At 38.6% G+C, this 27325-nt stretch overlaps 6 protein-coding genes and 1 long non-coding RNA gene across 9 annotated transcripts; 2 read left to right on the top strand and 5 right to left on the bottom strand.

Moving 5' to 3' along the window:
- Positions 1-11891: 11891 nt before the first annotated feature.
- LOC108595857 lies at positions 11892-12834 on the top strand. Of its 2 annotated transcripts, none has more exons than XR_001915016.1 (3): positions 11892-11924; positions 11996-12190; positions 12244-12834. It is a non-coding gene; the product is annotated as an uncharacterized LOC108595857 (long non-coding RNA). The 2 variants fall into 2 exon arrangements; XR_001915015.1 differs by having other exon boundaries at positions 12249-12834.
- Positions 12835-16098: 3264 nt separating this feature from the next.
- On the bottom strand, positions 16099-17132 carry LOC108595117. The gene is made up of 2 exons (XM_017980279.2): positions 17024-17132; positions 16099-16962 (listed from the first exon to the last, which is right to left on the bottom strand). Exons 1-2 carry the CDS (start codon positions 17079-17081, stop codon positions 16187-16189), a joined length of 834 nt encoding a protein of 277 aa, XP_017835768.1. The 5' UTR covers positions 17082-17132; the 3' UTR covers positions 16099-16186.
- A 752-nt stretch (positions 17133-17884) lies between these two features.
- Positions 17885-18299, bottom strand: LOC108595894. Its single transcript, XM_017981184.2, has 2 exons — positions 18183-18299; positions 17885-18118 (listed from the first exon to the last, which is right to left on the bottom strand). The coding sequence occupies exons 1-2, from the start codon at positions 18238-18240 to the stop codon at positions 17985-17987; spliced, it is 192 nt and encodes a 63-aa protein (XP_017836673.1). The 5' UTR covers positions 18241-18299; the 3' UTR covers positions 17885-17984.
- Positions 18300-21484: 3185 nt separating this feature from the next.
- On the top strand, positions 21485-23187 carry LOC108595357 (bleomycin hydrolase). Its single transcript, XM_017980581.2, has 2 exons — positions 21485-22082; positions 22134-23187. Exons 1-2 carry the CDS (start codon positions 21540-21542, stop codon positions 23016-23018), a joined length of 1428 nt encoding a protein of 475 aa, XP_017836070.1. The 5' UTR covers positions 21485-21539; the 3' UTR covers positions 23019-23187.
- A 67-nt stretch (positions 23188-23254) lies between these two features.
- On the bottom strand, positions 23255-23640 carry LOC108594891. Its single transcript, XM_017980029.1, has one exon. The coding sequence runs from the start codon at positions 23638-23640 to the stop codon at positions 23326-23328; it is 315 nt and encodes a 104-aa protein (XP_017835518.1). The 3' UTR covers positions 23255-23325.
- Positions 23641-23815: 175 nt separating this feature from the next.
- LOC108595761 (vasodilator-stimulated phosphoprotein) lies at positions 23816-25137 on the bottom strand. 2 transcript variants are annotated; one of them, XM_017981050.1, is made up of 5 exons: positions 24978-25137; positions 24896-24916; positions 24672-24734; positions 24537-24617; positions 23816-24014 (listed from the first exon to the last, which is right to left on the bottom strand). In XM_017981050.1, the coding sequence occupies exons 1-5, from the start codon at positions 25077-25079 to the stop codon at positions 23943-23945; spliced, it is 339 nt and encodes a 112-aa protein (XP_017836539.1). In that variant the 5' UTR covers positions 25080-25137; the 3' UTR covers positions 23816-23942. The 2 variants fall into 2 exon arrangements, with proteins under 2 accessions (XP_017836539.1, XP_017836538.1); XM_017981049.2 differs by lacking the exon at positions 23816-24014 and adding an exon at positions 24355-24481.
- Positions 25138-25805: 668 nt separating this feature from the next.
- Positions 25806-26374, bottom strand: LOC108595871 (maker105). The gene is made up of 2 exons (XM_017981163.2): positions 26283-26374; positions 25806-26216 (listed from the first exon to the last, which is right to left on the bottom strand). The coding sequence occupies exons 1-2, from the start codon at positions 26331-26333 to the stop codon at positions 25869-25871; spliced, it is 399 nt and encodes a 132-aa protein (XP_017836652.1). The 5' UTR covers positions 26334-26374; the 3' UTR covers positions 25806-25868.
- Positions 26375-27325: the final 951 nt, after the last annotated feature.

Below are 27325 nucleotides of genomic sequence, written 5' to 3' on the forward strand. Positions count from 1 at the left end.
GTTACAACAATGGAAAGTGTGTGTGAGTTTTTTTGTTTTTGAAGAGCTGGAGCTGGGACTGGGGCTGGGGCTGGGGCTGGTTTGTATGGCAAGAGCACAGTTTATGAGCTATACATGCATAAAGTACTCGCTGGCAACGGTTACGCCCACCAATCCGCTTTAGCCATGTAGTAGCAGCGCTTTTCCAATTTCCGTTGGCCAAGTCAGGAAAACTGCAGCAGCAGCGCCAAGAGTGTGGCGACTACTACTAACGTATGGCCATTTGGCTGCCATTGTATTTGTGTGTGCGCCTCGTCTCGCCACCAAGCACACACACACACACACACACACACACACACACAGACAGGCACACACACACATTAGCCAAAAATGCATCAGCAGCGCATTAATAACGCGCTCAGGCAATCGAATATGCGTCGCCTGCTCTTGCCTCGCTTCATAGTTGGGGGCCAACAATAATGTTAATGATGAGCATGTTGTGCATGATAAACATCTATGCTTTAGACTAACAAAACAGTTTAGTTGCAAAGTGCTTAACTTACCGCCTTTATAATCTAGCCCATGTAATTAATTTGTTCAATGGCATGCTTAAGTTGTAAGAGAAACCACAGCGCAGATACTTGAAAATTCAAAAGTTACTACAAAGACTAACCGTAGGCGTCTGTGTACGGGTGTGTGTGTGTGTGTGTGTCTTAGAAACTTATCATGCATGGAACGGCAAGGTGTGTGTATCCGACATGGCGACAAAGCGCCAGTCAAGACAAATCGCACGCAACTCACGTAAACTCAAGCAGCGAGGTTGGTACTTGCGAACTTTAAATCGCTTTTTATGTAGATTTTGCTCTTTTTAATAGATGTGCTACTATTTAAGCTTCAAACTTATTTCAAAGTTAAGATTTACTATAAATTAAGCAATTGTTGAATTTAACAAATTAAAGAGTTTTAAAGCAAATCGACAGTTAGTTGCAACAAAACTTAAGCCATATAATTCTTAAAACTAAACACATAATTTTGCTTCAATTTGCAAATTTTATATTTGGAATTAAAAACTTGTTATATTTTTGAAAATAAGTTTATTTCTTTTATTGAAGTTGAATGCTGAATGCAAAACAAAATAAATGTTCGATTAAAGAAAAGTTTTTTTAATAAACTAAAGGCTACTTTTTGTTTTATTGCTGATGATAATATTTTAATAATTAATAGATAATAATGCTATTAATAGCTTAAATATTATTATTTTAGTTATTATTTTATTATTTATTATTTAAGTTATTTTTTTATTAACTATTAGTTAAGGCAAATTTATGCCTCATTTGAGTTGCGCAGTTTGATATTTAAGCTGCACTTATATGGAAACTCTGTTAGCAGCCCTCGCTTAAGAATTGCGCTGTTACTTAAAGTATGCATGAGTGTGTGTGTGTGTGAGAAATCGGAAATGGCTGCCGCTGCTGTTGGCGCTGACTTAGTTGTAGTCGTTGTCGTCTCAAGTTCTCGCAGTCGCCGTGCGGTCGCTTGGTCCTCGCTCTCTATGCTCGACTTTATATATGTCGATGTTAGCGATGCTGGGCGACAGGTGCTTCCGCATTTGAATGTCAACGGAAACCGCAGCGGTACAACTTAGATAAACGTTTGCTCTTTAAATATGTGCGCTGACGCTGACGCAGCGACTGTCACTCTGCATAAGCGCACATGTGTGTGTGTGTGTGTGTGTGTATGGGTGTGTAAACATGCCAAGGTGTGTGTGTGTGGGTGTGTGTGTGTGAACTGCAGATGTATGCGCAGCGTTATTGAACGTCAGCTAAATGTACTCATGCTTATGTGTTAAGCAAGTTATAGAGCTCAGTTACACACACATACGTGTGAAGTGGTGTGTAATACACACATACACATGCATATGCATGTGTGTGGGTGTAGGTGTGGTTATGCACTGCTCCTGATTGGATAACTCTTTGCTTAGCTTATTGCCAAATGCTGAGAATGGCAAGTTAAAGATAGCCAAGTTATTTACTTTGGCATGCAGTTAAAATTGATTATAGTAGCAACAGCAGCAGCAACAGCTTATATTTAAAGCCAAACTAAAGTAATGTAGCAAAATATATTTAAATTTATTAAAAGTAAATAGAGCTTAGAGCATTAACATAACTAATGCATTAAATTATATTAAGTGGCGATGTGGAATATTTTCAATTACTCAACAAATACAATAATTAAAATACTTTCTGACATTATTTTAGATTATTGTAATAATAAAACACAAATTAAATATAATCTGTACTATAATTACTATCATAACTCATAATAAAAAATTATTAGCAAACATATTAATCAAATATTTTAATTTTATGCATTGATTACTTTGATCACCCAAATACTTATCAATGAAATTTGAACAAGTATTTATACTAAATACTAGAGTGGGTCGAATTGTTCTTCTAAAAACAAAAGAAGCGACTAGCAAATTGGAAATCTGCAAAGAATTTGAATTTGCACAATAATAATAATCGACCGACTTAATCTACATTTTTTTTTTTTTTATCATTTTTTTTTTTTTTTTTTTTTTTAATATAATATTTAATAAGGTATACGGGGTATTCCGTGTACCGCTTTATGACCTTGGTCTCTGTTGATTCAGCCCAGATGGGCGCGCCGGCTAGATTAACAACTAGCTTTATCAGTTTACATTAAACAATAAATAAATAAATAAATAAATAAATTACAAATAACAAACATTCAGTCTTCATCTTCTCGGGGATCTTGCCATCAGGTCCCTCGGTTGGCGTCTGTTTAGTCGCGTTGGAGAGCGGTCTCTGACCAAGCTCGTCGCCAGACTGTTCCTGTGACGCTCTAGCCTGCTATTGTACCGGCTGGAGTGCAAGTTTATTTGGTCAAAGACCGTGGCCATCTTAAGGTCCCTGTGCAGGAGAGTGTTTCGGATGTACCACTCGCATCCTGAGATCTGCCTTAGGAGCCGATTTTGGGTCACCTGCACTCTCTTTATTTGGCTGTCGCACGCAATTCCCCATATCTGGCATCCATATCTCCAGATTGGAGCAATGATCTGCTTGTAAATCGTCAGTTTGTTGGCGAGCGACAATTTACTACGCGAACAGAGTAGCCAGTAGTGCTTTGACGCCGCTGCACGAATGCGGGTACTCATCACTGTGACGTGTTTCGCAAACGTCAGTCTCCTATCTAGGATCACTCCAAGATATTTGGCTTCGGTCTTCTGTGGTACAGGAACTTCCTCGATGTAGACTGCTGGCGTCGTTTTTCTGCGCAGGGTGAAGCAGACATTCACCGACTTATCGCTGTTGATGCCAATGTTCCAGCGTCTCGCCCACTCAGCGAACCTGCTAGCGTAGTCGAGTATGCCGTCAGCAGCGTCGTACTCACAGTTTGATCTGTAAGTGACGCAGACGTCGTCAGCAAATGTAGACAGCATTGATGCTCCATGCAGGCTGGCATCCGGCTGCGGCAGATCGTGGCTGAACAGGCTGTAGAGCAGGGGCCCCAGGACACTACCCTGTGGGACGCCTGCGGCCACGTCTTGCTCCGTGGAGATTGCTGAGTGGAAGCGCACTGCGAAGCGCCTTCTCTCCAGGTAGGATCTCAGCAGTCCATAGTATGGCGCAGGCAATGTGCCCTTGATTTTTGCCAACAGTCCAGTGTGCCAGACTCGATCGAATGCCTCTCTGATGTCCAGGAAGATGGCGTTGCAGTACTCCTTCTTGTCGAAAGCAACCAATATTTGCTCGACGACGCGATGTAGTTGCTCGACAGTGCCGTGGCCAGCTCGGAAACCAAACTGGTGCCATTTTTAAACTCTTTGCCGCTGGCTAAGACTCATAGTTTATTGTAGTTAGAATTCTTTATAGATTCAGATAATGCGATATATAAAAATTAAACTAAACTTCAATTCAAAATGTGAGCATCGAAATTAAATTTGTTAAAACTTAATGCATAACTAACTTAGCAAACAAATGCACATTGTTAATAAAATATGAGCTGCAGCTTTTGCTAAAATATTTGTGAAATAAATACTAAATCAAATACATAAAAAATAAAATGATTGTACTGAGTATTGCGTTAACTTTAATTTATATCAATCAGCACACACACACAATTCGCATGTTTGTATTTATTATATTTACATTTTTGTTTAAAATGCTTTCACATTTAATAAAATGTTGCTGCTATTTATTTAATTGCCGGTGTTGACAACTTTCAGCCGCTTTCAAAAGTGGTACAGCTTCATTATAATTGCCACATTGTCATGCACAAAATTCGATTATATTTAAATCAATTTTCATTCAATTTAGTAAAATGCCAAAACGAATTAAAATAAGCCGCGCGCTCGCCCCAACAGCAACACTAAACTAATTGCTAAAAATAAAATCAATTAACAATAAATGTGCGCAATTGAATTCGCTCGATGTGTGTGTGTGTGTTCTAAATTTAGAGTGCAAGCAGATCACTTAATTAAGCCTGGTCAAAATCAAGTAGCAAGGCTTTAAGACCATGTGACTGTAAGCTCTGCATGTTGCCACATTTTAAGTGCAAAACAATGTAATTTCATGGTAATCAGTCTGGTTTCGGTTTCGAATTCAAACGAAAAAAAAAAAAAAAAGTAGCAGCAAAGAAAATTAGAAACCGGAGCCGGCTGAATACGGCTAACTACACAAATTTCCGGTTGTGTACACATAGCCATTGTGGGATAGAGAATCTGTAACGAGAGCTCTCAGTGCCGCTCTCGCATGCGCTGGGCAACAGTTTAGGGCCACTTGCCCAGAAAAATGTCATTTTGCAATTTTCTATGCCATTTAAAATAAATGAAAATTGCGCTGCGCTCGTCTAACTCTCTCTGCGTGTGTGTGTGTGTGTGCGGCATAGTTTTAGGCGCTGGACATCGCGCGTGTTAACGTAAATAAATTACAGACATACAAAACACGAAGCGACAATCAAGTGGTCTGCGGCATGCAGCTTATAAATCAGCGCTTAGTGCAAAACTATAGCAGCCTTTTGGGCGCTCGCACTCGCGCCACCATCGAAGAGATAGATGACCCGGCCCGGCTCCAATGCGGGTCACAGCACTATACGCTGTCCAATGCCTGAATTGAGAGATAGCATATATAAAGTTAGTCGTCAATCTGAATGGCAGATTAGCCCCAGTTATATAAAAATGGTGTCAGCTATATATTATGGTTACTCCGTGCTTTCGTGCGGTTTGAATTTTGGACCTCGTTGGCATGCCTGTTGGTTTGTGTTTTTGTGTGATTTTCCCATTTTTGAGTTGTTTCATCATTTCATATGTGTTAATATTCGGCCTGCACTGCAAGGTACTTTGCAAAATTTAGAGACGGTTTAATCCCTAACTAGCTGGTTGTGAAGTCGCTGCGAGAGCCCGCAGACCAATATGTACAAAATCTTATTTTATTTTCTAGCAACGTCGTTTTGGTAGCGATTCTTTTAGACAAAAGAATATGTGTTACAGCCTCATAAGAGACGCTCATATACTGGCTGAATGATGAATATTTGAAATTTGTGATTTAATCTAGATGATAAGACAAATGTGCTGATGTATTGTTAGCAGTAGACACATCACTTAGAACATAGATTTGTGATAATAATCTGCGCAAAAAGGTTATTATTTTATTAGGTGGTCGCAGCTTTAAGTACATGTCTCACCACTGTTAATATTTAGTAACATTATATTATAAATTGAATACATCAACGCTGAGATTTAGCATCACGAGAAGTACGAGCTGTCCAATACTCACCAGAAGCTTCGAGCAGCGCACACTTACAAACTACGAAATGTTCGAACACTAAACTAACCACACTCGCTAGAATCAGAACCGTATTTGATACACTCTTGACTCGCATAAGAGTGCGAAGCCACCGCTCTCGCTTAAAGCTTGCGGGCTACAAGTTATTAAGTGTTATGAGTTTATGGAAGCTCCAACACAGATAGTTTATATAATAAAATAAAAATTAGAATTCATACGCACGACCTATCTGTAACGCTCCGATGCTCAATGTAACACGAATACACACGATATCGCCTCCTATAATATCGTGTCAAATAAGTAACAAAGATAAAGTCGCCTTTGCCTCCTGAATTGAACGAATGAGTATAAGTACAAACACACTAACGAGAACATGACAAACAGAGAGACACAAGCAAGAAGCATATATAATACATATTACAATATCTAGCCCAGACATCAGAAGTCTTTACTGTGCACTCTGATCATGTGTAGACTAATAAAAATTAAATAAAAAGCAAAAGTGATTTGCTTAAAATATAAAGTCTTAATGTCCTTTATACAACTATCGATTTTTTATTCGCCAATATGTTAAATTTCACAATTTTATATTTTCACAATTGCTTTCTAAATTGCTTTGCACATGGTCGAATTTTTACTTAAATTATTGACTTACGATTAATTCCAATTTCGTTAATAACTAAATCTGCTGTACCACTTGTGCTGATCGCGTGCAAACGGTTAGTGGAACTTAAGATAAAAGTGCTCTTAGGTGTTCGTTACGCGCGTGTCTATATCATGATTCGATATGAACCACAAACTTTAAATAGATTGTTGCTTATAGAGTAGTCGTTTAAGCTAATCAAATGTCTGTTAGAGACCAGTATATCGCGTTTCTATAAATTCTTTAACTCTACTTCCTATTTTCATTGTTCTCACTCACTTGACTATAGATCTGCTTGGGGCGCATTCTCCTTTATTAATGTTGAGCGTCGGGTGCCTTTTCGTTGTTTGCGAGAGCAGATCTTGCTCGCTTGAGCTATGGCGTCTCTATGTTCTTCCCTGTCACTGAGTCTGGACCGCGCGCTCTTGCTTAAGATATATATAATTAAGTGTGATCGTAGCGGCGTAAATATTAATTCACAGACTTATATTTTATCGCTTTGGGCGCCCAAGCTCCGCAGTCGAAATTCTCAGTATATATATATCTTATAGCAATATGTTAATTGTAGTCTCATGTGGTTAAATTTCATTGTTCGGTCTATGTAATTGTGGTTATTATGTCTGGTTGTATGTGAACATAATAAACCTATTTCGGTCATGTTATTTTCATTACATGCCTGGGAATTGCGGTCACATGCAGTCTATGATGTTTGAATCGAGCATAAATTTCTTAATATTTTTTTACTTCAACAAGCGTAGCAAAGTAGCAAAGGCATTCGGCTATTTGCTCATTTGGCCCTATTTATTATGATTTTGGACACTGTGCGCAAAGAAAGAGAACGTAAGAACAGACACAGAAAAAATAGATTATATTACAGTGATAAAGGACATAGAGTTCGTGTGTCTAGCTCTCTTTCTCTCTCGCTTTATTTATTTGCTAGCGTGCCAACCAAAACTCACAAAAATTAGAATGTCTTAGAACTCAGATCAGTTGAAGTCAATATATCCTAGCGTTAAACATGACACCAACAGTCATACTCAGAAGTTGGTCGGACAAACTGCGGATGTAGAATACCACGTTAGCAATTGCACCTTCTCATGTCCTCCGGCTGCACGTACACAGCGAACCGCACTGCACGAGTAGTCGTGCCTCGCCACGTTGTAGTGCTCGTCGTGTGCTCGATGTTGGTGCAGCTTTGAGCTGGCATCTGACTATTTCTTTACAGTTACTGGTTGGCTTTGATATCTTTGATGAGCTCTTAGACTAGATAGAGTCAACTTGTAAAAACATAGCGTAGGTTAAGATGAATGCTTCGACGCACGTGCCAATATAGTGTATGACTCAGCTTCACGCTCGTCAGTTGCATAGTCGCGTCGCTCCCCTGGCGACAAGGCAGAGACATCGTTGTTCATCTACATACCATAAATATGTGCATACATATGTTGTATGGTTAGGTGACCTCGCACTATTGTTTTGATGAGGGAGTGACTCAGAGCTTGGTTAGTAACGCGGTCTCTCCAACAGAAATGTTATTGCCGGCTCCCTAGCTCGAGCCCAATGGATATTGCGTCAAGCGCTTTGACACTTTTTGGTCATGGCACGCAAATGCAGCAGCTTTTGATCAGCTAGATAGACTCTCAGATGAACATGCCAAATACAAATGCAAGTGTGATTTATTTTGCAAATATTAGAAAGCTATACTTGCAGCACTCAAGAGAGAGCTCAAAAGCTCGCCATAATAATGTAACCTCACACACAAAATCAAAGATTAATTGTAACATACACCGACTGACAGTTAAGCTTAACGACAGACCAATAATGTTTATTAGATTTGACTTGCTTTAAAAAAAAATGAGCAGCAGCGTCCAGTGCTGCATTGACTTTTATATATAATAAATTTTGTTCTTTTAACAACATATTAGCTCACTAGCTGTTTTGTCATAGCATGTGTAGGCGTGCTTTAGCTATTCTTTTCGGTATTCTGACCATAGTCAGTGTAACTCAAACTCTACAGCTCTCATCTCCATAAGCTATATATGAAATATACACATATGTTTTAGATTCTCTCTGTCAAATAGAGTTTGTTATCATCGACGCTCATCTGCTTAAAGAGCAAAACAACTCCCCCTCATACGAGCATTGAAGCTCGCCCAGCAAAGCCAGTACTGTCACGTATTATATAGTATATAGACTATAAAAATTTTGCGAACGCTTTTGACAAAACACTTGACACTTGCCACACTCAACTGGCGCCAGTTATCAGAATGTCTCAACTCAAGGTGCGTTCAACATATCACACGCGCTGCATGCTTTATACGATGTAGCAGTGGCTGTAAGCTCGCCCTACGATTGCTCTTGTGCCATATTTGCCCACGACCACAAGGAGCCCAGCCGACGCCTCAGTCAGACAATGCTGCCCATAGGCCCACCCACGCTCACGCAAAGGCGGGTGAGCACTGCCGACTGGCCAGAGCGTTCTCTCGCGATACAGCCTCCTTCACGCTTGAGAGTCAGCCCGATGCGTCTTAATGAGGGCGCGCGACTTCTCGCTCTGCCTTTCACTGGGACGGTCGACGCCAAGCCCCTCAATGGAGCCGGATGGCCATCGACATACTCAGGCCGCCAAATCAAGACCGTCGGGCGGCCTCCACTGACGAGCTATAGTTAGACTGCATGGAAGACCTTGCTCCGGACATCGTTAGGAAATGTATGCATAAATTTAATTCGTATCGCAATCAGCCTGTGTGAGTCATGTGCAACTGCAGCCAGGCTGTACTGATGCTTTTTTAATTATAACTGGAAAACACACCGAATATAAATAAACTGCACATCGAGTTCTATATATTATTAACGACCAAAACGTATCAGATTCCGAAACCTGCTATGTGGTTGGGCGCCCAGAGGATACACAGAGTCTTAACTCAATCAGTTGTAGAACTCGCTCGGCAGCCTAGCAGTCAAGGCGGCAAGCAGCCGATATTTATAGTGGACGTCCAGGTGCTGAAATCTCCTACACTTAAGTCTAAAATTTTAATATTTGCTCAGGATAAATTATAATATTAATGCTCGAACTAATTCTTTAAGTATACATGTCAGTAGATATATTTAATATATTAGTGTTCTCTATTAAATTTATGGACCTCTAGCATAAAACATTCTTCTGTGGATTCTTGTTTGTTTCCATATTTTCTGTTGATTGATCAGTATAACTTATAATCTCTTGCAGTCGGTGGCATCTGGTCCATATATTAAGATTTCTTTACTGCACGACAATAATAAATATAAATGAACAATAGTTATGATCACTGCCAACATAAGCAAAGTAGTGAAGCATAATATGGTTAAAACGAACAATTAAAATGATGATATCAAAGGATTAGTGCACAGCTATGTCGAGAATGGAAAATAATGCGAAGTTAGGATAATACTTATGCACTAAGGCTAATCTACGAGCATTTGATATGAGACATATAATAAAAACAATACAAAATAGAAGACATATAAATAAAATTAATTAGCTCCTTCACTTACATTCCGGCTCGCACTGCTGCCCTAGTTTACATATACAACATATAATATATATTTACAAAAATTGAAGCGTGTGATGTAAAAGTTTAAACAAAAAATTGTTTAAACAGCAGCTGACAATGGCAAATTTAAAAATTAAGCACGGAAATATATATTATGTAACTGGTATATATGAAAATTCAAGTGCTTGTATACGTTCTGTTTTTCTTAGGGTGCCGACAAGAATAGCTGTTTTAGCCAATCGGAATAATCAATAAAAGCTCAAATCTGTCTGATCAATAATATATGCCCTTCAATACGATATATTAAGCTATTAGTATTATTTCCAATATTATATAGCTCGCTTTTATTTTTATGCGTTATTATATATTAATTCTTATGTGCGATTTGATCTTTCCAATTAAAACACAAACAATATCTCTTAAAGTTTAGAGATAAAATGTATACTTAACTTTGCCATTAATGTTTACTTTCAAATATAAACCTGGTGTTTTATCAGTTAGTGTAGTTACTTATATATTTTATAGTAAATATTTAGATATAACATAAATTTATCCACAGCCGAACTACATATCGAGTTATTAGTCGTGCATTGATACATCGCTCTGTGTGCATGTCAGCATATTTTTATATTCTATTTTGGCTGTGCGTTCGTTAAGTCAAAGGATTGCGTACTCTTAGCGCCACTCCCTCTCGTTGGTGCCCATCCCCATTACGCTCTTGTGCAGCCGTACAACGTGGTTTTTTCTCGGTATTTTTGGCTCGGCAATGGGGCAAGCGCTTTGTTGGCTTTCTGTAGTCTTAATATGATATGCGCATTATGCAGCGTTAATATTGTCCAGCCTTATTGATGCGCTGTACGAGAGGTGACAATAGATGCAACACTAAATTGATCAGTTGGCTACTTACGGACTGCTGTGTCCAGTGTCTTTTGGCAGCCCATGCAATTAAAACTTTAGCCGCTAATGAAAAAGACTTCTTCGCATTTTATAATGATTAGCGCACACATGCGTCAGACAATATGTTGAGTACCCCCCCCCCCTCAACGTCAATCACTGCCAGTCTTAGTAGCTTACATTAGATCGCTAGGTCGAAGCCCATCAAATGTAGAGTGCGAACTACAATAAATCATCATAACAGACTCGACTGTATAAGGTACTCGATATTACAAAGATTGACATTATGTGTATAACGCTCATAGTTGACTTGACTAATTAATTCTTAGTATCACACAAAATGTAGTACGCGCATCTTTATAATCTGTGGTTTTACAACAACGAAACATTCATTAGCGTAAGTTGCTGGCTGGTGTGTTTGCCTCGATTGAATTAGAAAGTGAAAATAAGCTCACGAGTCTGCTCGCCAATTTATAAAAGGTACTGTGAGAATTATAAACATCACGATAATTTAGTTTAAATTTAATTGAATATTAATCAATTGTACGACATATACTAAAAATATAAATGACTAATTAATCAGTTAAGTTTAACTCGCGCGACTGCTATAGACATATATACTTTACAATTATCTATGAGAATCAACTTCAAATTCGATGAATGTGAAGGAAAAGCAGCTCGTGAGACACTTAGCAATTTTTGCACTGGTGATTCTCGCTCTCTGAGTTATGTCTCGTTGTGACATTCATATGACAGTATAATACTCAGTAAAACTTAACTTCATAATAATATAAAGAGCTCAAGAACAACATAGTGTAAATTTGCCTACTCAGTGTAAAGTTTTTCTTAGATATTCTATCAGTGATTTGATCGGCCCGGACATATCTGAAGTGTTTTTTATTTTATTAATGTAAGCCCATTATAGTTTTACATATACACTTATATATAAAAATGCACCCAAATTTAGTTGCGCAGTGTTTTTTTACATAACAAAAATTGCATTAGTTTTGCTGAAATGTTGCTTAATTTGCGTTGACTATAATTTGTTATGCTTACTGCAAAGACTTAGATGTATGTGTGTGTGTGTGTATTAAATTATTATACTTTTTTTCTATTTTAATTTTTAATGTTATGGCCAGCAGCGCTGCTTGGTCTGGCAGTGCTTCTAAAAGCGGTCAGCGTTCAGGGTCAAGCAAGCGCTGGCGATAGAAAACAGCACATGCTGTTAATGGAAGCATAGAGTAGCATCTGTACTAGTTAAAGCCAAGAACTAGCTAAAATAATAAATGAGTTTGGCAATTTATTTAAGCATTTGCTGCGTAATTTTTATAATTGCGGTAAGTCTGAATTTAAAATTGCATATTTTTGTTAGTAACTAAAATAATTCCAGAGCAGTGCAGCTTTGGTCAAACTGAAGTGAACGAAAATTGCCGCAAGCTAAGTAATCTAACTGTAGATGACGTGCTAAAATATTGGAGACGTAAGCCTCGCATTAATGTTATATGCTATGCGCGTTGCCTGTTCGAGCCGATTTTGGGCGCTGATGAAAAACTGAATCTAACGCATGTTCAAGCTCAAACTAATTGGCGTGGACATTTTAGCATTTTGCATATATGCGCTTACTATTGGAAAGATTTTGATCAGACCACGCCCAATACGCCCAAATGTTTGTATGCACACTTAGTGCTTAATTGCCTGCATGCGTATTTTGATAATCAAGATGAATTTAATGCACGCTACAATGGCACAGAAAGCAAGTTAATTCAATAAAGTAATGCCCAACACACACACACACACGCACAAAAAGCTTTTTATGCATTGCTTGTGTTATAAATTTAAATCGAATTATATTTGGATAAACAATATTCAAAGCAAGCGCAATGCAAAAATTTTTAATTGAGCATAAAGTTCAAACGTGTGTGAGAGCTTTATAATTATAAAATAGCTAACATAGATATTGAAATTCCTTTTTGACACATGTGAAAGCTTAAATATTTAATAAAAATTAAATATAAATATTATACTTCTAGCTAAATTATAACATTTATTTTCGATTTTTATTTTAAAGCTTTAACAATTTAAATTGCGCTGCGTTTACTAAAAAGTTCTAATTTAATTTAAGAAAATTATTGCTTAGCGTTAAAAATTCATTTGCATATTTTTCTGCATATTTTTTCATTAGACCTCTATTTTTTTACTCAACTTATTTACGTTGCTATATAAATTGCTACAGTTGCCAATACAATTTCAATACTTTGCTACTTTTTTAGTTGTACTTTGCATGATATGCAGTTATTTTGAAGCAGCCATTACTCGCACTCGCACACACACACACATGCGCGCACACACACATGCACTTGCTGTTTGAGAACTTTTCAAAATGATTTATATGCCACCGGATACTTACTTTGGTATCTGTGACAAAGTGCTTCATTGATTTATGATACTTGCGCAAAAACAATGCAGCCCAGTCGCAGTTGAGGGAGCGAGAGTCTGATGACATGTGCAGCAATCTGAAGTTTGTTTAATAAAATGTGCATATATATTTATGGGTAATGATATTCAGCAAACAATTGCTTAACACCATTTAAAGATTGCATTTAATTTGTGAACTAATTGTTTGTTAAATATCAATATTAAAATTGATTTGTAATTGAAAGGTGTAAAGCAAAAAGTGCTACACATTGTACGTATACGTAATATTTTTGACAATCTACAAATTATTGCGAGTTCACGGTCAGCGTATTAATTTTAATAATATTTTATAGCTACATATAATAAAAATTAGACTACATTTCTTTTTTAATTTCTATTGGTATTAATTAATATTGATCAAGATTTTAATGCATTAAATTAGTTTAAACTCTACAAATTCAATGGGCTCAAAATCTTTGCAGCACAATGTTAATTTAAGTACAAAATTAAATTCTTTTATACAATGAAATATTTATAAGTTCAAAATAAATCAAGCAAACTAACGCTCAACTTGAATATTTCAACAAATGTAATTTAAACATGTTCAAAAAAAATTTCAATTAAAACTTAACTTAGTTGCAATCAATTCAGGCCAAACTCCATGTTTTAAACTCTCTACACTGCAGGCAGCCATAAATGAGCGTCCCTTAATGAAGCCTGCGTATAACAAAAAAAAATTATGCCGAGTGGCACATTAATTATAAAAGATTCCGCCAAGTTAAATATTTTGCCCAAGTTAAGTTCAGTGCAGGGCAGTACACAGTAGCTGAGTGGGCGTGGCTATGCTAAAATAAGTTGCCAGTAACTTGACGCACATTTGTCACACACACACACACACACACACACAGACACAGAGGGACAGACTTGGGGTGGGGATGCGCTTGTCTACAGGTGGCAGAAGCAAAGCAAGCTGCAGCTCGAGAGCGCTTGTCACTTGTGGAATTTGCGTGGACAGGTAAGAGGAGAGCAGAGACTCTAGGGCAAGTGGGGTTAGACTGCTGCTCAACTGATATATGGCACTTTGAAATTAGTCTAAGTGCAAAATGTAGGACGCACACCAGCACATTTTTCATGCTCTGTACAAAAAACGAGTGAGAGCTGAGAGTAAAGAAAAAATTTACATAATATATATTACTTTGTCATGGCGTTTGACATTGACATACATACATGTGTATGCATAGATATATATATATAAACACACATACATATGTACATCAGTTTATAAGCATGTAAATGCAGTCAATCAATCTGTCTGAAATCCCAAGCGCAGTAGCTTTGAAATATTTTGTTATAAACGCTTTTGGCTAAAGTTTACTTGGCTTGTAAGTAGAAATTATTGTTGTTTTGAAATTATTTGTTGCATTTATTGAACTCTTGACATTCAAGTTAAGCGACAAATTGCATAGTAATTAAAAATTAAATTCATAATTCGTTGAAAACGATAAAAATCATGCATTTTAATAAAGCACAATAGCAAATATGGCATACGCTTCATAATGTTTATTTTATAATTTAATTTTATTTACAAAACTATGCAAATGTATATATTTATATTTATTATTGTCTACTGCTAAGTAGCTCAATAACATTTTATAAGTACGTTGTATATACAAATTATGAATTAGAAATATTTTTGTTTGTTTTTAAAAACTGTAGAATTTATATTATTTTTACTTAACAACGATTTGTCAAATATAAACAGACGCACATAAAACTTGACCGAAACAAACTTTTTTATAAATTTTGTTAAAGGAATTTAACACTTCACATCAAAACTGTGAATTTAACATTCCGAAACAAACACAATCAGCTTCGGTTATAAAGCAGAATATATACCTAAAGGCCTCGAAAGGGTAAAGCATTCCCTTTTACATTTATTGTAAATTTTACATATATGAAATATTATGAAAATATAAAATACAGCGTATTTTAAAGTCGGGCTCAGCTTGAACAACAGAACAATTCCGACTTATTGTCTTGTCGGCTTTTCAGTGACGTCACCCCTGCCAACAATAAATGCAAATTTAAATTCAATGAAATAATCTTTATTCAAGTGTAAACAAATTAGAAGCGTCTTTTGCCAAAAGTGCGGTTTATTTTCTTTTTCATTAGTCTCATCTCCATGTTATGACGTCTCAGCTCCATGTCATAGCAGCTGAGCTGCAGCTGATGTCGCCTCAACTGCTTGTCAAACTCTTTCCATTCCCTCTCGCCATGCTCTTCGATCTGCTTGCCAAAGTAGAATCCAGACGCAGCTTTTTGAAAGTTGCATTTATTAAACATCGTCCTAGAATCTTGATTGAAATTCATGGCAACCTCTGAATATTTTGCCATATATTTATATATTTTACTTTAGTCAACATGTATATGCCACAAAACCTTTTTGATAATGAAGTTAGTTTTACTAAACACAAGGCTTGTATTAAAAGCAGACAGTAAAGTAAATTCCAAAGCAAACTTGGTTAGCAAAATTTGTTTATATCTGGGAGCTGATGATTCATACAGAGGATTGAATGGATGGACGGATAACTTACGAAAGCCGAAGTTACTTTCTTGTTTCTATGATATTACATTAACGCAACTTTAAGTTTCTCATTATCATTCCTATTCCAATTTCTTCTTCTTCATGTAGAATTAATTCTATGCAGCGTATTTTAAAGTCGAATCAGCTCAGACAGCGCAGCTGAAAGCTTCTCGAACAATGTTCAATTGCGACTTGAATTTTTCAGTGACGTCATCTCTCCATGTTGGCAATGAGTGCAAATTTGCATAATTCAACGAAATAAGCTTTATTCGAGTGTAAACGAATTTTGATATATGCACATAGTTGGGGGTAAGTAGTATATACAAATGACAAATTAGAAGTGCAGGTTGCCCAGCGTGCGTTGCAGCTCCTCTTGCAACTTCCTCATCTGTTCGCCCAGCTGCTGCTGCAGTCGCTCTTGCAATTGTCTGGCCTGCTCGGTGGCCTGAGCTGCCTCACGTGCTGCATTCTCCTGAATCTGCTTGCGATTGGCATAACTCTCGCGATTGCCACCGAACAGTCCCTGCTCCGTTTTGGCCAGCACTGTGCCGTCGGGCAATTCAACGCTAATGTTGCCATTCTCATACGTCACCGTAGCCTGCTGACCATTGATGTCCACCTGCTCCTGACTGCTGCCCTGCTTGGCGGCGAAATTGAAGACTTTGCCGCCCGTGGTGAGCTCCAAGCCGCCATTGACTATGCGCACTTGATGATTGTTGTAGTTCATGTAGCTGCCCTCGCCGCCCTGATTCACCAGCACAGTGCCATGGCCGTTGCCAGTGGTAGAAATGAAGCTACTGCCGGCAGCATAGCTGCGTCCATTTATGATAATATTGTTGTTGCCCGGCTGCTGATCATCGCTTTCATTGGACTCGTCGCTGTCCTCGGCGCTGGTCACAAGTGTTTGGCCGTCAGCGCCAGTCAAAACGGTGCGACCATCGGGCCGCTTATAGATGCTGCCGGCGCCATTTTGCAGCACAGTACTGCCGCCTTGATTATACAAAAAACTGGACACCGGCTGGGCACTCGTTGTGGACGTCGTCGGCGTGGGTATGCCAGCCTCCGGCAAAGTACTACCAGGCACTGACGGCTTATCCGTTACAGTTTGCGCTACAGCAGCAGAAATTTGTGAATTTGAATTTACATATTTTATATTTCATGGCATATTTACCGCTGCACAGCGCCACGCCCACTGTGGCGAACAACAATCCCAAGCGCACTGCATGCATTTTGTGCTATGATCGAACTATGGAAATGGAAGCGCTCTGAACCCGCTATTTATACTTTGCCAATCGATTAAATATAATATAACTTGAGAAATGCTTGTGGGTAGATATTGGTGGTGGGGTCAGCGTTGGCAGCCTCTGGGAAAAAGCCAGCAACGATTACGACGTTTTGTCTACTGTCGCACACACAATAAAAAAAAATTATTTTTGTTTTGCCGCTTACCGATCACAGCGAGAACGTCTCGAAAACTGACGCTGGCGCAGGTTGAACATTTCAAATTATCCATAGGTATTTTATTTTATGGAGAGCGCGCAAAAAGTTTCTAGTACTCGCAGTTTTTTGTGTGTTTTAGTAAACAAAACACGCTAAAAAAATAGAGCACTTTGTTATGGTTATTAACAAAGTAAAATTAGACAAAGGTTTTTGCATTAGTCTTAGTCGCCTTAGTCACAGTTCACTGTCTAGCTGGCTTCAGTTATGCTTTGGCTTAGCTGGGAAATCCCTTGGCTAATGCAAATATTATTATTATATTATTTAAACTTGAACGTTTCTTTGTTGACTTGTGTGCTTGGGTTATAAAGTTATCGCTTGAATTGCTATATAAATATATTTGACAACAGCATGATGAGTTATTGATAAGAGCGCGACTTTGTATATAAACAACTAGCTATACATAAATATAATTCTCTTGCTGTGCACACGGCTTAGACTCAGACGTGACTTGAGTGTGTAAAGTAATAAATGCTGCAGATACTGAGCATAGCACAAAGAATTTGTTGTTGAAAAAGTATAAACAAATTCGTACTACAGCTTAATGCGTTTTATTGAAATATGTTTTATTAAAATTTGTTGTAAACAAATTGAACTTTACTTAATTATAAGTAACTGCTAAAGTTGCATTAGCTTTATAGACGCCATTTGCTGCGTTGATGCAGAATAATATTATCCGTTGATTGGTCTGGTCCGCCATTCCAGCCAGGACCACCTATGGGTCCGCCATTAGACGCTGGACCCCAGCCCCAAGGCATGCCACTGACAACTGAAAAGTACAAGTATATAACTCTCTTTGTATATAGGAAGAGTATTAAAGGGCAATGACTTACCGCTCAGCAGGGCAGCGAGCAGCGACAACAAGACAATCAACTGAAGACTGTGGCGCATGGTCAAGGCGAAGAGTTCGAGTGATTGAGAATTCACTGACAACGGGCTTATTTATAAGTGTCTGTCTGTCTGTCTTTGAGTTCAAGCAGCGTTGTAGTCGGAGAGACTGAAAATAAAAAGACATGCGTTGTTACAAAATCTGACGAGCGCGCACAGCAAGACAAATACCAAATACAGTCAAACCTCGCTTAAGCAAGGTAATTGGTTCACCAACTTCGTTCTAGTTGACCATATAAATCAATAGAGTAAAGCTATATTCATTTTTATGGAAAGTTATATAGCAATAAAAAAAAAAAGCAACTCTAAATTGGAAACCTAAACGCATTAAAGTTGGATGCATTATACAATTGCTCTGAAATTTTTTGCATCAGTCAAAAACAACATAAATCTTGTGTGTGATTTATTTGAAAATTTTCCATCAAGTCGTGTTTTTTTTTTCGAATTTCGCGGACGCAAGAAATTAAAACTTACTGCTTACTTACTGAATACCTACTTAGCTCTTTTAAGCTCTGTCAGTGTGCGTTATTATAATTATTTTATAAAAATATTAAAGTGCATAAATAACGCATAAAACCCCAGCATTCTCTTTTAATCTGTTTTGTATTTTATACATATTTGAAGCCATATCGAAATTTCATTTACTTTTATTTTCCTCGTTTATCAAAATCTGTTTTCTTTGAAATGTTTGTTAAGCGAGCGTTGACTGTACATTGTAAAATCAAATGACGCCCCCTTTTAGCTACGCCTCTGTGCTTACGAGCACTGTCAGACATTAGAGCGAAGCTAAACAGCGCCTATGCAAAATGCGTTTCAATTGAAATCTACTCACTCCCACTCGACGCTTGTTGTGCTCTTATCGTTTGTTATGCACACAGCTGCACCTAATCCGCTCGCTCTCTCTATCGCTCACGCTCTCGCGTTTGCTCTTCATGCTCAGGCAATTAAGAAGTTTAAGCAACGCTGCTAATTATTTTCAATTGAATTACTTTGGCTTTGGCACTCTCGCTGCTAAAAGTTTTTGTATTGCTCTGGCCATTAAACATATCGGCTGTTGCTCACATTCATTGAGCCAGTCGCATTAGCTCAGCTCAGCTCAGGTTGTGAGCTTTTGTAACCGCTAACTGCAGTTGAAGCTTTTAGTTTGTTATTGTTGTTTGCAGTTTATGTGAATTGCTCATTGTTGTTGTTGTTATTGCTGTTGGTGTGTGGTGTAAGTTGAGCAATAAAAATTAAACAGGTATAGACGTAGCTATTGATTGACAGTGAGAAATAGAGAGAGAGAGAGAGAGAGAGAGAGCGAAAGTTTGGGCGTACACAATTTGAAATGGAACTAAACTAAAGTGCTGCTTAAAAAATTTTATATTTGTCTTAAGCAACTGCAGAGAGCGAATGAGCAATTGAATGGCAATTGCTTGGCTTGTGGACAAACAAGTTTTAGTTTCTTTGAATTTCTACTACACGCATTAGCCGTATTGTATATAAATTATTAAGTAACCGACTAGTTGTACATAAACTTGCAAACTCTTTGTGCCAAAACGTCTGCTACATTGATCTGCAGGCAAACATTAATGCACAGCTATATAGTTTATATATAGCTAGTCTGTCTGCGACTTTTAATCCAGCGCGTTGGCAAGGTTAGTGGCCAATGCGAGGGCTGGTTCTTGCTTTTGTGTTGTGCGAATCGAATCAATTTGATTTTCCAATCAATTAAACTTTATATAAATTGCGTCTGCGTTGCTAAATATAGCAACAGCAACAATAGCCGCAAAGTAGAGCTAGAAATGTGCGCCACAGATAAAGCGCTCGCTCTCTTTCGCTCTCGCTCTGTCTGTTTCTCTCGCTCGATGTCTCTATCGACGCCTGAGTGCACAAGCACAAAAATGTTAGCTAGTTGGCCATGAGGAGGGATTGGGGGTTGGGTGGTTGTTGCCGTTGCATATTGCACGATTTTGACTGCATTTTAGCATTCAGCAAATGTTTTGTACGATTTTGAAATGCAGACGACAATGTTGCTACCTACACGACAGCAATAGAGAGAGATAGAGAGAGTGACAGAGAGAGCGGGCGCACTAAAATGCATTTTATCAATTGGAAAATTCTCTGGCTTGTAGTAAAAATCAAATCTGCAATAGGTTCAATGCCATTTGCAGCTGCGATCAATAAATAAGTTTTATTAATATTTATGGCTTTAATTTTAAATGAGCGCAGCAAAGATTAATTTATAAATTTAAAAGGTTCAGTTTTGCATTTAAGGCTATATCATCCATAGTAGTCAACTCCATTGCTCTTAACTGTTACTAGTTTAGCTCTCAACAATTTGTTCTGCATTTTCATCTGTTACATTTCTTCGCTTTGAAGCTATTTTGTTATAAATAAATTCAAATATTCCTCCATTATTGATAATTAGACAATCTTTATCGCTTGCAGTTTCTTGTTCTTCAGGAGTGGGTGGAGTTCCGTCTTCAGCATTCGTTCCAGGAGAATCTTGATTTTCAGATGGTGGAATGGGAGCTATTATACTTCCTTCTTCAGCATTCGTTCCAGGAGACTCTTCACTATTAGTTTCCATTTCTACACCAGGTGTGGTGGGCGCTTCAACAATCGTTCCAGCGAAATCCTGAACGTTATTCTCAGTATTATTCTGTGCCACAGTCGAAACTGCTGCAATTAGCACCCAAAGCAAAAAGTGTCTCATCTCGATAAAAAAGATTTTCGAACTGATCAACGACTCACATGCTTAACTGGCATAAAGCTTAACTCATTATTCAAGCTCACAATAAAAATGTGATGAATAATAACTTATTGGCCTAATTTCAAAGCTTATTCATTTATATTTATATATACGATCTATATAAAAAAAAAATCAATAATATACAAAATATTATGCACACTAAATAAATAAATCACAAATAATATAAAAATTAAACTTTATGGATAAAAATTAGTTTGTAAAAATAAAATAGAATTAAAAACAAAAAATTTATTATCGGCGTATTATTTATTACTGTATTAATAAATATAGTAAATTTTTATTTTATATTTTTATATCTATCAAAAAGTTTCCTTCATACCAATACAATCAGAAAAAATCGCGATATATATTTTTTATTATTTGTAATCATAGTTGTGAATTTTTGAGCTCGCGCTGTTTTAATAAAATTCAATGCAAATATCGTTGCGACTCGCTGCTACTCACTTTATCGATTAATCGCACTGATTGTCGATAAGTTTCAGTGCCTGCTAGTGCAGATTCTAATAATAGTGAAGCTAAATGCCAAAGCTTTTGCTTTTTCATTGCAATGACAAAATCGAAATCAAATTTTACACTGAGCAGTGGCCAACTGACCGACTGGCGGTCTCAGTTCTATGCCTCGCCCATGAATCGTCTGGCGCAAAATATATGCGCCGGCTTCGATCCCATTGACGCCTGCAGGCGACCGGAGCAGACACTGAGCTTAACGACAGCTGTGGGGCGGCACTTTGAGGTAAGCAATATGGTAAAGCCGACAGTGGATGGACCCAAATGGATATGCGCTGGCTTGGATTTGCTGCGGCAGGCAATGGAGCCGGAGTGCGAGCTGTCCGCTGCGTATTTGTTCTACTGGCACAAGCTGGAGCGCAGCCATTATGTGCTGCAAACGGTGGCCAATCTGCTGGAGCGCTGCGAGCCACTGGACGGACGCACATTTCAGTATGTGATGAAGCATCTGGTGCCCGATGGCGGCAACTGGCAAATGTTTGTCAATCTGGTGAGCAAGTATGGCGTGATGCCCAAGAGCTGCTATCTGGCCAGCTGGTCCGCCAAACGCACGCTGCAGCTGAATCGGCTGCTCAAGAGCAAGGTGAGTGTCGCTAGTGTGTATAGTCTCTGCTAAAAGTATGTGCACTTGCAGTTGCACGAGTTCAGCAGCCAACTGCATGCGCAGTTTACCTTCGATGGCGACGCCAGTCAGCTGCCTGCGTTGATGGAGCGCATGCTGGAGCAGCTGTATGGCATAATCAACATATGCCTGGGTACGCCAGCGACAGAATTTAGCTGGAAGCAGCAGGAGCAAAGCCTGCAGCTAACGCCGCTTGCCTTTTATCGTCGCTATATACAACCAAAGTATGCGCTGCAGTCGCAGCTTTGCCTCGCACACGATCCACGCACCAGCAGCTGCTATGGACGCAACTATAGCGTAGGCTATAGCTCCAACATGTGGCAGGGACTGCAGCAGTGCTACAACAATCAGCCCATGCCGATGTTGCTGCAGATTATGAGCGACGCACTGAGCGGCGGCTCGCCCGTTTGGCTGGCCTGCGATTTACAGCCGCGCTTCAAGGCCAAGTGCCAGCTGCTCAGTCTGAGCTTGCACAGCTTTGAGCAGCTGCTAGGCCTGCCAGTGTTCACGCCACTGGACAAGGCAACGCGGCTGCAATACAAGGACACGGGACGCAATTCAGTGCTGCTGCTAACAGCGGCAACGCTCGATGCAGCGCAGCAGCCTTTGTACTTCAGCAGTCAGCGCCAGAGCGCCAGCGAGCCAAGCGGCAACAAAACCACAAGCACAATCAATCTAAATGAGACAAGTGTGACGACGACGACGACGACGGCAAAGCGCAAGGTGTCCGGCGGCTCGGGCAAGTCGCTCACACTGCATGCTGATTGGCTTAGGGAATATGCCTTTGAGATTGTTGTGGATGCGCGCTTTGTGCCGCCGAGCGTGTTGCACGCTTCACGCACACAGCCGCACATCGAACTGCCCATTTGGGATCCCATGGGTGCGCTGCTGAGTTGACTCCACTCACTGACTGACTGACTGATGAGTCCCCCAGGCTATTGTGCTGTATTTATAGATTGAAAATTCGCTGCGCTGCTGTATTGAAATCATTGACAGAGTTTCGAGTATAAATCTTAAGTTTTGTATTCAAAATTAAACACAAGTATTTACATTTTTATGTAGAGTATACACACTTCGTTATTTTATTGTGACATTTTTTTTTACCAATTTTATTTTTATTTGTCTACGTGCCTGGGCTGGCTAATTAGCCAGCCAATGTCAATGGGCGCCCAAGCGCAAACATTTGCTGCTTTAAATTTTAAAGTTAGTGCCAATAGTCGTATGGCCGCTTGTAGCCATAGTCGCCATAGCCGCCATATCCACGTCCTTCTCCCCCATACGGATAATAGGGACGCTGATGCGCCGGCGGCTGCACAATAATCGGCTGCACTATCACCTGCGGCTCGAAGAGTTTCTTTAGCAAATGACGCGGCTCACGTAGCTGAGCAGCTGGGATCTCGGTAGCAGCGTCAGCAATGTCAGCAGCTGCAGCAGCAGCAATTGCAGCCTGATCAGCAGGAAATGCCAGCACCAAGGCGCAGCTCAAGCAGCTCAGCAAAAGAAATGCAGCAAGTCGCATACTGTCTAGTTCAAGTGTTCAAATCTTACTAAGTTAAGTTGACTACATTCAGTTGGGCTTATATGCAACACAGGTAGCTGCCCCTTGCTGTGGCAGGTAGCGTTCCATTGCAGCTGCATGCTGCGGATTAGCCTGGGGGATTAGCAACTTATGCTTAAGTGAAACGATTTCTTAATTGCGTTTTTGGAATGCCTTATAGAAAAGTTTTTTTTTTATTAGCCATTGTCTGGTTTAAGTGGTTCCCTTTTTTTTACTGCTGCGCATTTACTATATGATCATGTTTCATGTGTGGGCGTAATTACTCAAAAGGGTACTCCTGGTGGTGCTGGCATGCCCTCGGGAGGTGGTGGTATTGGTGGTGCCTGGCGACGTTGCTGCAAGTAAACACAGTGGATAATATAAAAAATTTGGTAGCCCTATTTGCGAAGCGTATTCCTTTTTTGCGCTTTAAATGTTCGCTCGTCTGCCAAATTTAAGATTTTGATACAACTATTCCTGTTAAATATAGCCACATTAACTTTAGTGCGCTCTTTATCAAATTTCAGTCCGTTCGGTTAGTTAAAATGTGTAAAAATACAATTTAAATAGATTTGCTGCGTTCAAGCAGTACAAGCAAGCAGTCAGTTGAACTGCTTGCGTGTTTTTGCTGCCAACTGCTAGTCAAAGTGGATTAAAATATTAGACGCGCCCAACTATAATGCATTTTTGTTTTGAAATGCATTCTTAAACTTTTATTGTTGTTTTAGTTGGTTGACCTATCCCATTAAAATGGAATTGGGACTGGGAAAGGCAAGTCAACTGGCGGCGGTGGCATTGGCAGCGGTGGCACTTGACGAATTTGCTGCAAGCTTAAACTTAAGATCTAAGCTTCAAACTAATATGTTTATAAAACTTACCCTGAAATGCTGTGGTGGTGGGGGTGGTGCATCGCCTTGCATTATTTCATGTGGTGGTTCATTGTCGGCCGCACGACGAGACTGTAAAATAAATGTAAATAAATCGTATTGCTTTTAGTTTGTAGCCAAGCTTACTCTAAATTGCGGTGGCGGTGGTGGCTGCTCGCCGTGTTCATCGTCGTGGGCATGGCGCCGAGCCTAAAAGCAGGCATTTACAAAAGGCAGTAAGTAATAGTTTATAATTATTTAAGCGTCGCAAGCGCAGCGCCTCGCTCTCATCGCTTGAGAATTGTCTTCGAATCTTCAATCAAGCATTTTTTGAACTCTGCCACAAATGCTGCCAACTGTTGTCAACTTACCCTCGATAGATTGTTCAACGGCTGCAAAGCAAAGCAATATGCATTTATATTTTATTTCAACTTCCTGTGTATTGCAACTTACCTCAAAGCCGCGGGGCATGCCACTGCCGCTGCCGCGTGCCTCGACGCTAGACAGCGCCAGTGCCACCGCAAAAATAACCAAAACAATGCTAAATAGCTTCATTTTGTTTCGCTCACGTTCTGTTTTTAGCCAAGCTGCTTTCGATTTGAGCTGCAAATTTTCGTAACTGTTCGATTTGTTAGCTTCATTCAGCTGCTTATATACGGCTTTGAGCAGAGCCCCCAGAGGCGTAAGCCGACTTTAATTGGCTTGTTAGGTGCTATCGAGAATCTTGTAAAATGTCAACTTACCGAATAATTGTCGCTAGTGGGAACACATGTTAATTGCGTTTATTAAATAATAGTTATTAGTACTTGCCGGCTGACATAACATCAGATGTAGCTTAAATAAACAGCAACATTGGCATGCAAAGTATTCGATAGAGATCCAATGTTAAAATGAACATATATTTAGTTTAATTGAAGTTCTTAGACAGTCATAACAATATATAAAGACAACAGTCAAAAATACTGCAAAAAGTGTAAGAAATCTAAGCATTTTAATATTAGAGACCGATAATATAACTATTATAATTGCAAATATTTCAACGTGCTCTACAATATAATTGAGTAATTTATAACAATTTAGTCAAGACACTTTGAATTTGAATATTAACTACTGCAAAGATTTAGTCATGAGTTTACATTAATCCTCATTGTATATAGTACTGAGTTTTAAAAGCTGTTCGTTTGCTTTTTGCAATATTTTTCAATCTGCTCTATTAGAATGAAAACCCGAACTCCGAATCCGAAAGTTGTCTATCCGATTAAACAAACAAGTCTTTGATTACATATTTGTATTTATTGATATACAATACTCTTTAGAGTAGCGCGTAGTAGTTAGAGTATAATATTATTTTTTCATAGATTTTTCAATAGCACACATATAGATTGCGTTGCTGTAATCACACACATTCTGCTCATCTTTGATAATTTCTTCACATGCTTTCACACTCGGTTCACCAAAAATTTCAATAAGGTAGCCATTTTTCACATCATCCACTTTCGTATACGATTCAAGCAAAGTACAGTAGACATAGCAATTATAGTGGTGTTCGTTTTCATATTCTAGTGCAGTGATATTCTCGAAATTTTCGGGTTCTACAGGCGCGTTCAGCCAATTAACGATAGCTGTAATTTCGTTATCAGTCATATTTTGCTGATGCATGCACTCCATAAAATCTTCATCTGCTGTGTTTAGCTTAAGATTGAGATCCAGACAATATATAAAATATATTAATATTTATTTGGAAAATATTCAACTCACCTGAACTGTGTAGAAAACAACAGCCAAAAATAATATAAAATATCGAAACATTTTTAAGTTTTTTAAATAACTGATGAAAGCAAAGTAAACTAGTTCCAACGGCTTTAAACGCTCTTTCTCAACTACCTAGCTTTTATATAGTTGCAGCATATAAAACTTGGAGACAACGTGCCTTGTAATACATATAAAAATGATCTAGTCATGAGGTTGCATTAATTTTCATTGTTTATTATTGAATTTCAAAAGCAAACATATACAATTTTCATAAAAATTTGTTTTTATAAAATTTGCATAATAGAGTCAGACCGAGCAAACAGTGGGGAAACCCTGTATATAAGCATATGTCGGAAAGTTTCTGTTCCGTAAGTCAACCCTATGATTATTTCACCAAGCTCTGCGTTTTTAAAGAACTATAGTTTCTACAAATAGACTTGTTTGTTTTAGTTTGCGTAAGCAGCTTTGGTGTATGTAGCTTTAAAAATTGCTGATATTTTTCTTTATAGGAACTTTAGAAATTATGCTGTATTTTAGATACATAGCTATTCATTTTTATAGTCCTGTCGAAACCTATGATGTGCAGCTGATTTTTGAATCACAGCAACTGGTTGCTGCTTTTAAAGATCTTAGCCCCGATTTAGGTATTACCCACAACCAATCCCTCTAAGGCCCGATTTCAATGAGTAGTGGAAGAAGCTTGTATAATCTTGGAACTCTCATTTTCAGCCTCGACTTGACGCTGTTCTAATTTATAGACAGTTACGTTCTTAGCGACAAACCATAGCTTTTTTTAAAAATATGATACAAATATTTAATACACGAACCCAACTGATAACCTATTCAATTTAACTAAATCGTAGTGAAAATGATGCAGCTCTAAAGTTTAGCTGTAAAAAATCTTTAGCCAAGTTTCAAACACAATACAACTTTTTCAACTCTTCATCTCGAAATTCGATGCATCGCGCTCTCTCTCTCTCTCTCTCTCTCACTCTTTGTTGATATTCAATTGATTCGCGGCGTTGCCACACTGTTTTATTCTAACCTAG

This window comes from Drosophila busckii, chromosome 2R (genome assembly GCF_011750605.1).
Source record: "Drosophila busckii strain San Diego stock center, stock number 13000-0081.31 chromosome 2R, ASM1175060v1, whole genome shotgun sequence".
Taxonomy (NCBI): Eukaryota; Metazoa; Arthropoda; class Insecta; order Diptera; family Drosophilidae; genus Drosophila; species Drosophila busckii.

Coding starts and splice junctions, on each gene's coding strand:
- LOC108595871 (XM_017981163.2), bottom strand. CDS start 26,333: ATGTTTCGATATTTTATATTATTTTTGGCTGTTGTTTTCTACACAGTT. Junction 26,217..26,282: donor TTGTTTTCTACACAGTTCAG/GTGAGTTGAATA, acceptor CTCAATCTTAAG/CTAAACACAGCAGATGAAGA.
- LOC108594891 (XM_017980029.1), bottom strand. CDS start 23,640: ATGCGACTTGCTGCATTTCTTTTGCTGAGCTGCTTGAGCTGCGCCTTG.
- LOC108595117 (XM_017980279.2), bottom strand. CDS start 17,081: ATGCATGCAGTGCGCTTGGGATTGTTGTTCGCCACAGTGGGCGTGGCG. Junction 16,963..17,023: donor GGGCGTGGCGCTGTGCAGCG/GTAAATATGCCA, acceptor CTGCTGCTGTAG/CGCAAACTGTAACGGATAAG.
- LOC108595357 (XM_017980581.2), top strand. CDS start 21,540: ATGACAAAATCGAAATCAAATTTTACACTGAGCAGTGGCCAACTGACC. Junction 22,083..22,133: donor ATCGGCTGCTCAAGAGCAAG/GTGAGTGTCGCT, acceptor GTGCACTTGCAG/TTGCACGAGTTCAGCAGCCA.
- LOC108595761 (XM_017981049.2), bottom strand. CDS start 25,079: ATGAAGCTATTTAGCATTGTTTTGGTTATTTTTGCGGTGGCACTGGCG. Junction 24,917..24,977: donor GCATGCCCCGCGGCTTTGAG/GTAAGTTGCAAT, acceptor TTTGCTTTGCAG/CCGTTGAACAATCTATCGAG. Junction 24,735..24,895: donor CGTTGAACAATCTATCGAGG/GTAAGTTGACAA, acceptor GCCTGCTTTTAG/GCTCGGCGCCATGCCCACGA.
- LOC108595894 (XM_017981184.2), bottom strand. CDS start 18,240: ATGCGCCACAGTCTTCAGTTGATTGTCTTGTTGTCGCTGCTCGCTGCC. Junction 18,119..18,182: donor GCTCGCTGCCCTGCTGAGCG/GTAAGTCATTGC, acceptor TGTACTTTTCAG/TTGTCAGTGGCATGCCTTGG.